The sequence below is a fragment of the Osmerus mordax genome, chromosome 2 (assembly GCF_038355195.1).
Source record: "Osmerus mordax isolate fOsmMor3 chromosome 2, fOsmMor3.pri, whole genome shotgun sequence".
In the NCBI taxonomy this organism is placed as follows: domain Eukaryota; kingdom Metazoa; phylum Chordata; class Actinopteri; order Osmeriformes; family Osmeridae; genus Osmerus; species Osmerus mordax.
In genome coordinates, this window is record NC_090051.1 from 12100112 (window position 1) to 12110795 (window position 10684).

Sequence of the window (10684 nt, forward strand, 5' to 3'; positions counted from 1 at the left end):
ATTGATGGATTGACCATCAGAAGAACCATTTGATCTAAAGTTTATATAAGGTTGTTCTTCATCACTCTTGCGAACGACCTGTGGCTAGCACCTCCTTCGTTTTGACTGATCACAAAGTACTTTGTTAATTCTTAATTTGTACAAGTAAAATAAATTAAATTGAAACCGCCATCTCTTGACTATTCAAATCTACACAGTGCCACTAGAATTCTGCCATTACACCAGTTAAAAACATTTGGTGGATAATGAAATGAAAAATATGACAAAGAAGACCCAGGACCGTTGAGCAGCAAGAATCCTGTATCAGACACAAAAGGGACAATTCCTCATCCCCAGAAGAAGGGATGCTACATAGTGGTGAACATGGCCTTGTCCCAACTTTTTTGAGACATGTTGCTGCCATCAAATTCAAAATTACCTTATTTTTCCCTGAGAATGGTACATTCAGTTGACATGACAAACATTTGGCATGTTGTATATGTTCTATTGTGAATAACATAATGAGTTTATGAGATTTGTAAAGTCCCGACTTTTTTGGAATTGGTGTTGTAGTTAAAAACGATAGCTAAGGTATACAACAAAATAAAGACAAAAAGATAGATGGATAGACAACAAAAATACAGTGTACATGAATGTGTGTGTTTTTCCTCCAATGCATTCTGCAGAGAAGGGAGACTGGCGTTGGTCACGGTTTGGAATGGAAGGGAGAAAACAGGACAATGGCAGATATCGCTATTTAAAAAAACGTGTAGTTAAGGCGGCAGGCGTGTGTTGCTTAACTGAAAAGTGCTGCGGGAAACCCTGCTAACTTACTTACTATTCATAGATTCCATTTCATAGTTGTCTCAGTGTTATCAAAAACCGTGTTCTGACAGATAACTCCCTATAGCCCTATAGCAAGTCCCTATAGCACTATTAACTGGTTGTTGTGTTCTCTGTGTTTAAGACCCTGGGTGGAAAGCTCTGCCAGCTCTCCCTGGAGATGGTGCTCTTGCTGATTGTATGACAGGCTGGGGAGGACATAGCTAAGAAGGTCAGGGATGAGGAGGTGAGGGGTGAGGCCAGGGTTGGAGAAGGAGGGGGCGGTCAGGCAGCAGTGGAGCTACTGGACTGGTACGACCTGGACCAGGAGCTGATCGGGGTTCTGGAGAGGCCTGTACCCGTCATAGACCTGTTTGATTACATCCAGGAGAGAGGAGGATATCTCCCAGAGGATCCTGCCAGGGTGAGCTTGTGCAGACAAGTTCATCACAGCCATCCACATTCAGAAAGCTATTTATGAAAGTAAAAATGTACCTTAATTTGCCTCTCCCAACTCTCCTTCATCTTTTTCTCTGTCTCTCTTTCTGTAGATCATTCTGAGGCAGCTGGTTAATTCCTTGATAAAATTTCACTCTTGGGGTGTCCTCCACCAAGACATTAAACCAGAGAACGTTCTGGTTGAGACCGGTTCTGTTGTTCCGCATTAGGGTTCAAGACTTTGGCTGTGGCTACATTTTAAAAGAAGGATCCTACACCTAGTTCCTTGGTAGGTTCCATACTCTTGTGTGTCCTGTGACAAGGGGGCCTTGTCAGCCGTGGGCCTGGCAACCTGTTGCTAATCTACCCCACTCCTGGTGAGTACAAAAGGGGACAAAAAGGGGTGATATGTTGGTTGACATGGTTTTTATGCTACACAGTAAGGAGAGAGGAGACCAAAGGAATGAGCCAGGAGGGCCAGAGGCAAAGACCCTTGAAAAGAGCGTAGAGCGTTTTCTGAGGACCTTGGGGCCCGACGAACGCCGCATGGCCAGCATACACACCCTATCCAACCTACAGGAGCTGGCGGCCAGCTGTCGAAAAGGCGGAGGTTTTCCGGACCATCCCAGGCGCCCGGAGAAGGGACTGGGAAGCTGCGCCTTTCCTCCCCAACCTCAAGGGGGCCCCTCCGGTCAATCGGAGAGAAGATTGGCCCCGTCCAGGGCCGGCCCCAGCCTCCCGGGCACCCACTGCCCAGGACGAGCCCATGCCTACAGACCCAGGCTTGAACACCAACCGATCCAGGGGAAAAACCGTGGCAGGTTGGGTGTGCAGTACACGGCTCGGCAGGGCCCAAAGCACCAACCCGGCCGGTAAAGGTGGGAGGAAGGACCGTAGAGGCCCTGCTGGATACAGGTAGCTCTATATCCCTGGTGCACCCCTCTGTGCTGAACCTCTCAATACCGCGCCGAAGGCACTCTTCCCGTCGCGTGTGTACATGGAGACATCCATCACGTCCCTGCTACAACGCTGAAGATCCAGGGGACTGCGGCACAGGTCCGAGACCTATCAGTAGGCGTCGTCCCAGGCCTTACAGTTCCCCTCCTCCTGGGGCGCGACTGGCCAGACCTGGGGACCCTATCACCTGCCAAAGCGAGGCCCCGGAGGAAGAACAGGGCCCCGTCTCACCAACCCTACCAGAGAGTGTTAACAAGCCCTCCTCTTCCTGCCTGCTTGGGTCAAGAGGATACCGAGGCCGACCCAGAAGGTGAGCCTCCAGACGTATCACACCCCTTGTCTGTGTTCTTGCTTCCAGGCGGTGGGGGCTCCCTGAGAAGGGAACAGCGGGAAGACCAGAACCTGAAACACTGTTGGGGACAGGTCCAGGTGGTCGAAGGAAACCGACAGGGAGGTGGCCGGCTACCAGATACCTACTTCCTGGTACGGAATGGCCTCCTTTACCAGAACACGATACGCAGAGGTGAGTAAGTGGATCTGCTGGTCTTACCCTGACCCAAAGTTTCAGCGGTGCTCAGGATGGCTCATGGCCACCCTCTGGGTGGACACCTTGGAGTGGCTAACACCCTGGAGAAAATCTGTGACCGCTTCGTTTGGCCCGGCATGAGAGGGGACGTGGAACGACACTGTAGACGATGCCCAGTTTGTCAGCGCACTGCACCTCGGCGACCGCCTCCAGCAACATTGGTACCGCTCCCCATCATAGATGTTCCGTTTCAGCAGATCGGATTGGATATCGTGGGGCCCCTCCCTCCATCATCCCGGGGCCACGAATACATCTTAGTCATGGTCGACTACGCCACCCGGTGGCCAGAAGCCATGCCGCTACGGAAAGCCACAGCCCAGGTCACCGCCAAAGAAATCGTTCTCCTCACCAGTCGAGTGGGTGTTCCCAAGTAGATCCTGACAGACCAAGGCTCCCCGTTTGTCTCCCGCCTGATGAAAGACCTGTGTGGGATGCTGAGGGTCCAACATCTCCGAACCTCTGTTTACCACCCCCAGACAGACGGCCTTGTGGAGAGGTTCAACCAAACCATGAAACGAGTGCTCCGACGAGTGGTGGACGAAGATGGGACGGACTGGGATCTAATGCTCCCATACGTCCTCTTTGCTGTCCGGGAGGTTCCCCAGGCTTCCACTGAGGGAGACCTGGGAACAACAGCCTTCCCCCTTTCTCACCACCATTGACCATGTGAGAGCCATGGAAGACCGGGTGCAGAGAGTGCTTTCTCTTGTGAAGGAACATATGGAGCAGGCCCAGATGGCCCAGAGGAGAGCGTATAACAGACAGGCCGGCCTACGCGTCTTTGCTCCAGGGTATAAGGTGATGGTGATGGTTCCAGACGCCCGGAGCAAGTTCTTGGCCGCCTGGAGGGGCCCATACATCATCGCCGAGAGGCTTAGCTCGGTCACCTACAGGGTGAGACAAGAGGGAAGACGACGGGAAAACCAGGTATACCACGTCAATCTGCTGAAGGAATGGGAAGGCGAGGAAGACCCCGTCTTATCTGCCGCTGTCACTTCCCCACAGCTCCTCGTGCCTCTCGGTGACGACCTGTCCCCAAGCCAGCGCCAAGACCTTCGAGAGCTAATCAGCCAACACCACGACGTGTTCTCGGAAAGTCCGGGCCGCACCATACTCATCCAACACAACATCAACACGACCCCCGGGATAACCGTTCAGCTACGGCCATATCGCATACCAAAGGCCCGGCGGAAAGCGGTTGAAGAAGAGGTGGTCCGTATGAGAAACCTGGGCATCATTGAGGAGTCCCGCAGCCCTTGGTCCAGCCCGGTTGTCCCCAAGCCGGACGGATCCTGGCGGTTCTGCAATGACTACCACAGGCTGAATGAGGTTTCCGCCTTTGACCACTACCCCATGCCTCGGGTTGATGAACTGACTGGGCTCAGCACGTTTCCTCAGTACCCTGGATCTCACGAAGGGCTACTGGCAGGTTCCCCTAGCCCCGGAGGCCAGAGAAAAGACTGCATTCAGTACCCAAAGCGGCCACTGGTCCTGCCTTTCGGCCTCCATGGGGCACCAGCCACGTTCCAACGACTCATGGATGAAGTCCTGCGACCCCATGGGGGCTATGCTGCAGCCTATCTGGATGATGTCGTTGTCTACTCCGTATCATGGGAGGATCACCTGGTCCACCTCCCGAAGGTCTTAGGTGCCCTACGACAGGCGGAGCTGACGGCCCACCCTAAGAAGTGCTACTTGGGCCTGACGGAGGGGCGCTACCTGGGCTTCACCATTGGACGGGGTCTTCTTAAGCCCCAGATGAAAAAGGTACAGGCCATCCTAGAGTGGCCGAGGCCCAAAACCAAGACCCAGGTATTCCTGGGCTTAGCCGGGTATTATCGTCGATTTGTACCCGGGTTCTCCGCAGAAGCCGCCCCTCTCTCTGACCTTACCAAGAAGACCATGCCAGAGCAGGTCAAGTGGACGGCGGACACAGAGCAAGCGTTCCAAAGGTTAAAGAGGGCCCTGATGACTGAACCAGTGCTGCGTAACCCGGACTTCTCAAAGCCTTTCGTTGTCCAGACCGACACATCGGATACAGGACTTGGTGCGGTTCTATCACAGGAGTTTGAGGGAGAGGAACACCCTGTTCTGTTCATCAGTAAAAAGCTGACTCCCGCAGAGAGGAAGTATGCAGTGGTAGAACAAGAGGCCCTCGGGGGGAGTACAAAAGGGGGCAAAAAGGGGTGATATGTTGGTTGATGTGGTTTTTATGCTACACAGACTTGCCGTAAGGAGAGAGGAGACCAAAGGAATGAGCCAGGAGGGCCAGAGGCAAAGACCCTTGAAAAAGAAGAGACACGCAGACATAACTCTGTTTTCTTTAATGTTTTTGTTTTGTACCAAAAGGTGCTATTAAAACCCTTCGTCTTACCTTCTCTCTTGGAGTCTCCGTGCTTCACAGTCCCCCCCCCACACACACACAATTCATATTAAAGAGCAAAAGATCATCAAACATTTACCATGATGATGAACACAAGGACTTGAGTGGAAATGAAGAATGCACTATTTTTCAATTGCACACAATCATATATGTAAACATACTTCCATGTGTGGTGAATCTAAGGTTGTTTTGTGTGTGTTTGTCAGGTACCCAACATTACATCCCTCCTGAATAGTACCGCCATGGTTCCTACCAGACTGTTCCATCCACTGTCTGGCAGCTGGGGGTACTGCTCTATAACATGGTGTCTGGGGCATTCCCCTTTAGCACATCCAACCAGGTCATTTGTAGTTAGCGTAGTTAGTTAGTCTCTCCAGAAGTTAAGAACCTACAGAGGAGGTTGGCAAAAGCTAATGTACTTTCTCACCACAGACCACCTGGGACAGAACATAGACTTTTTATTTTCAAACCTAAGTATATACACTATAAACAAAAGAAAAGAAATGCATTATACGCTATGAACTTCATCTAACATTGATTTCAGACCTTTCAGAGTATTTTCTAGGTGTGTCTAACCTCTTCCATGTGTGAGATGCAAGGTCATTGGTGTTGTGGCATTGGTGCTATTGGCGGACACCTCGGGGCTCTTGAAATCAACCCTGAGCCTAATGAGTCTTGCATTATTTTGTGTTGCCTACATCATTGACAATAGTGTTTACACTGAATTCTTAGTTTTCTCAATCACTCAGACACAATTACAAAATGTGTGACCTCATTCTCAAAAAGTGCCTCCAAACCACACCATTAATGTAATTTACACTGTGACTGGTTGCTTGTTTTTCTATTTCAACAGAATATGCTTCTCTTCTACAATTACCTAGTTAATTCAGTTTAGTTCCATATTGGAATGGGAGGATGTTGAATTTAAAAAAAATTATTACTGTTTTAATTGTGTACAACCATGCGTCACAAAAACATCAGTGCCCTCGAGAGATGATTTCAGGAAATGTTTCTTTTAGGTGAAGAAACGTGTCTGGTGACACATTTGACAGTATTTTTCTTTTGACTGTATTTTTATGAATTTGACAGAATGGGGAAAGGGTCGTAAATAAAGGCATATTAATTCTAAGTGCATGTCTGTGATAGTATAAAAGCATTTGTTGCATTTATGTAAACAAAAATAGCACCCAAGGCATTCGTTTGTTTAAAAATAATCATAATCTGTAATATCAACTGAGATCCCATGGATTAACATTTTAATCAGGAGTTTAGTGTTTGCATTTGGATTGACAGAAATTGAGGGGCGGGTTTAGGGGTATTCTGGAATACAGTTTGCGGAGCGCATCAGTAGCCTACTGTGAAAGAACGCTGTGCTGTGTAGCCGAGCGTGCGCTCGGCGAATAGCCGACATTTCGAATGAAATAACAAATGGGAATTTAATGCATATATTCTACGGCGTATTTGTTGGTTTATACATTTCAGGTAAGACCAAAGTTCCTTTTAAATTTGTTTACGGATATTCCTCGCCGATAACCCTGTGTAGACAAAAGAAATGGTATGGGTGGGATATAAAGGGAGGGGGGATCAGCTGTAAAAGAATAGGCTAGTAGCCTACATTGCCTGCTTAAGCTACGTGCTGTCAGTATTTTCGCTTGTGTTAAATGCTAAGGCACAATATACCGAAACATTTGAATCGCAATACGCAATTTATAAAGTAATATACGCAATTTATAAAGTAATATTTTCAATTGGTTATCTTTTAACCATACTCTGGCATGACCGTTTCCTGCTATACTTCCCACCGTATGTTGTAGCCTAAATGTGATTCGATAAAGGGTGTCGGCTCGAATCTAATGCAATAAGACACGATCCAACATTATATAAAGCAAAATAACCTCTCGTTATATCGTCTTTAAAATCAATCGTGAAGGTTTTAGATTTGTTTTATTTATTATTGAGAGTAAGCCAAACGTGTCTAAGTATCTATTATGTATGAACACCAGTCTGTGCTATAATTATGCAAACACAATTGCATGTAGTTGTGATTCACAAGTGCACAACTGCTATTATATTCATAGAACAAATTTGATCAACTGATATACCTAGTAGATTTTTACTTTCTTACATATTTAATTCTCTAAATTTTCACTGAAGCATTAAAAGTATGTATCTTTTTCCCTCTCGTTCACAGATGCCTGAAAAAGAGGCCTGCCACTGATACTGAACTTATTGAAAGAACAAATCCATGTAACCAGAACACCTTCCCAGGTCTTCAGTTGCAACACAACATCCAGCCAGTACCACATCCAGGAAGTGACTCATCCAGGTTAAGGCTCAGGATGGCTCAGACAGAGGAGCAGCCAGCGGGTGACAGTAGCCCCCAGATGATCTCCCTGAGGTCGGATACATCAGGGAACCAGGTAGATGGAAGTGAAGTAGGTCCCGCCACTCGGAGGAAGAGGAGAAAGAAGAAGGAACCTCGGCCAGAGTCCATTATTGTGTACCGGTCTGAGACTGAGAGGACGCCAGGGGAGGAGCAAGCTGGAGAGGAGAGCGTTGAGAGAAGCACCGAGGAGGGAGCTAAATTCCTCTCCACACCGACTGGCGAGGGTGAGAGACAAAACAGACCCTTGTTTCTAACTCAGTTTCTCAGTTTAAACAGTTTCATAGACCATAATGATGTACTATGTGACTTGCTCCATGTATAGTGTGCAATGGAGAGCTGTCGATTAGCTGTGCCGTTTCTTAACTGAATGTTTGAAATACTTATATGATACATCTGTAGGACTATTGCTGTAACCCCTCCCTCCCCAACTCCCTTCAGTCACCTAGTTCTGTTTCATATTAAGGAGAGGTGTTGTGAGGAGTTGTCTGTATTGTGTGTTGACAGGAGGCTGGAACCTCCCCCCAGACAGCCGCTACGTCACCCTGACGGGCACCATCACTCGGGGTAAGAAGAAAGGTCAGATGGTGGACATCCATGTGACGCTGACTGAGCGTGAGCTCAGGGACCTTGCCCGTTCCAAGGAGCGTCTGGATGCCGAGTGCGAGGCGGGAGAGGGCTCCAAGCGCTCCTGCGGCCTCGGTTTCTGCCAGGGCCCCCACGTGGTGCTGTGGAGCCTTTCCTGCGCCCCTGTGGTCTTCCTCTTCTCCTTCATCACCTCCTTCTACTACGGCACGCTCACCTGGTACAACGTCTTCTTGGTGTACAACGAGGAGCGGACTTTCTGGCACAAGATTACTGTCTGTCCCTTCCTCATCATCTTCTATCCCATGCTGATCATGGCCATGGCTGTGTCGCTGGCGCTGTACTCCGCTGTGGTGCAGGTGTCCTGGGCCTTCAGTGAGTGGTGGCTGTCAGTGAGAGACCTGGAAAAGGGCTTCTGCGGCTGGGCCTGTGGGAAGCTGGGGCTGGAGGACTGCTCCCCCTACAGCATCGTGGAGCTTCTGGACTCCGACACCATTTCTGGTAGCATGCACGGCAAGAACCCCAACGAGCTGGCTCAGACCTCCTGTGTGTGAGGGGGAGATGGAAGGATCAAGGGGGATTCATTTCCAGTACTAGGAAGAGACTGGCTGAGCAGGAATTAGCCATAACCCAACACTGTTTGGTGAATCATGTTGCAAAGGGATGGATTAATTAATCCACGGTTCGGACTGTGGTAAAAACCACACACACACACACACTATCATTTATTTAAATATTGTCTTCCTCTAAATATTAAAATGTCCCAGAGCTATGATTTACATCTGTGTTTGGACCTAAAACTCAGACGCACACAGTGAACAGCACCATTGTACACAGAATGGGAGTTGCAAAAAAAAAACAATATGGACAGTGGATTATGCATTCAGTTACACTTTGTAAATATTTATACTTCTTTTAACGTATGTGATGGATGTGTGCTGTACATTGTAATCAGGAAGCACATTTCAAATGCATCAATTAAAAGTTTTGGTCTGCAGGTGACATTGTGTGATGATTTACACTAATGCAACGTTTTATTAATTTATTATGCTTAACTGTCATAACAGGAGTTTGATATTGATTTTACATTAATTCTCATTAACATGTATCATATTTAACACCACCTGAAAGACTATCATTGTTGTTGCTAACACTGCTGACATTGCTCATCTTCATTGTTCCAGTCCAAAGGCATCAGGGTTTTGAGCTTCTTAAATCTGTTTACCACCTGGTTGCTGTCTCAGTTCCCATATTCTAATGCCTGTTATTAAATGTATTTAAAAAACCTTTCTGATGACAAGGCTACCTACTCTGGTTATGAATAAACATGTACAGGTGTTTTGTACTGTGTAGGAAGCTGTAACTTTCAATCAACTTGTCTGGCTGTGATATGTCAGACAGATTAAAAGATCTCGTCCAACTGTTGGTCTGGTAAGGAAACAAGATGAATTCAGCTAGATGGAGTTGAATCCATATGCACTGCAGGCTAACATGTGGAAGGCTCTGTTTCACAGGCATGAACTGTATTTGGTGTTCACTCAATGTTGCGTCGTGTTTGTTGCTTTTCATGAGATGCAGTGAAAGGAAATAAATGATTTTCACAGTGAATGCTGTGTTGTTTTTGTGTAACCTCTTAATGTGTATTTTATTCATATGGATATTTATTAATTCATGTGTATATTGGATTAGTCTAATTTACCACTAGGCTGTGTTTGATCGCTTTGATCTGAAGAAGATTGTTTGATACTTTACTGTAGCTCAACATGCCATAGGCTGTAGCAAGCATGGAAATTGTGTATTTAGTGATGTGTATTTGAGTAAATAAGGATTATGGTAAAATGAATGTATTGAGTCTATATCAATCTATTAACATATTAAATAAATCAGCACTTGGGAAATAAGTGTTTCTGGTATAGCATATATGCTCCTCTCGTCCAAATGACACCGACAAATCAGGTTATAAAACTCCCTGAACATTCTTCTATGTAGGATATACTTTTTATGTGAGTGTGTGTTTCAGTGAAGACATTCCCTTTATGACAAATTATTATGACCAGCGACCAAGATTATTACAAGGCAAATAACTATGCTCGTGTGGGCTTCTGGTCTGTTGGGGCAAAGAACGTATACTCTTTGGTTGGGGTTAAGCGCTTTTTGCCAATAGCGCTAGCCCATAATAAACACACCAAATCTCTCTATATATAACAGTCAATAATAGGCAGGTCAACTGGTATATGTAGACAGTATGTTAACCACAGAATGCACATTATTCATAAAGAAGTGACCGCTGGGGCACCCGGGGCGTTTGACCTACTTGTCATGTTCGTACGTGTATGGCAGGCCGTTGTGGTCTGTCTGCATCATCACCCCATACTGATGCCCTATTTAAGCCAATACTTTACATTAGCTAAAAAATGCAATGAATGTATTAAATACAAGGTGAAAAACATATGAATTCTTCACGTCATATCTGTAAAGTAAATAACCAGTTAGGAACAAACTTTTCAAATTAAAGTTCCTCCACGGACTGATAACACAGTGGGACAGAAGC

The 10684-nt window shown here is 46.9% G+C and overlaps 1 protein-coding gene and 1 pseudogene across 1 annotated transcript; both read left to right on the plus strand.

The window, feature by feature from the left end:
- The first annotated feature begins 925 nt into the window (after positions 1-925).
- Positions 926-5520, plus strand: LOC136966915 (serine/threonine-protein kinase pim-2-like; annotated as a pseudogene).
- A 1870-nt stretch (positions 5521-7390) lies between these two features.
- On the plus strand, positions 7391-9713 carry tmem169b (transmembrane protein 169b). The gene is made up of 2 exons (XM_067259633.1): positions 7391-7775; positions 8056-9713. The coding sequence occupies exons 1-2, from the start codon at positions 7505-7507 to the stop codon at positions 8685-8687; spliced, it is 903 nt and encodes a 300-aa protein (XP_067115734.1). The 5' UTR covers positions 7391-7504; the 3' UTR covers positions 8688-9713.
- The last annotated feature ends 971 nt before the right edge of the window (positions 9714-10684 follow it).

Excerpts from the sequence above, each read along its gene's own strand:
- tmem169b (XM_067259633.1), top strand. The coding sequence starts at position 7,505 with ATGGCTCAGACAGAGGAGCAGCCAGCGGGTGACAGTAGCCCCCAGATG. Across the intron at positions 7,776-8,055 it reads CTCCACACCGACTGGCGAGG|GAGGCTGGAACCTCCCCCCA; the intron begins GTGAGAGACAAA and ends GTGTGTTGACAG.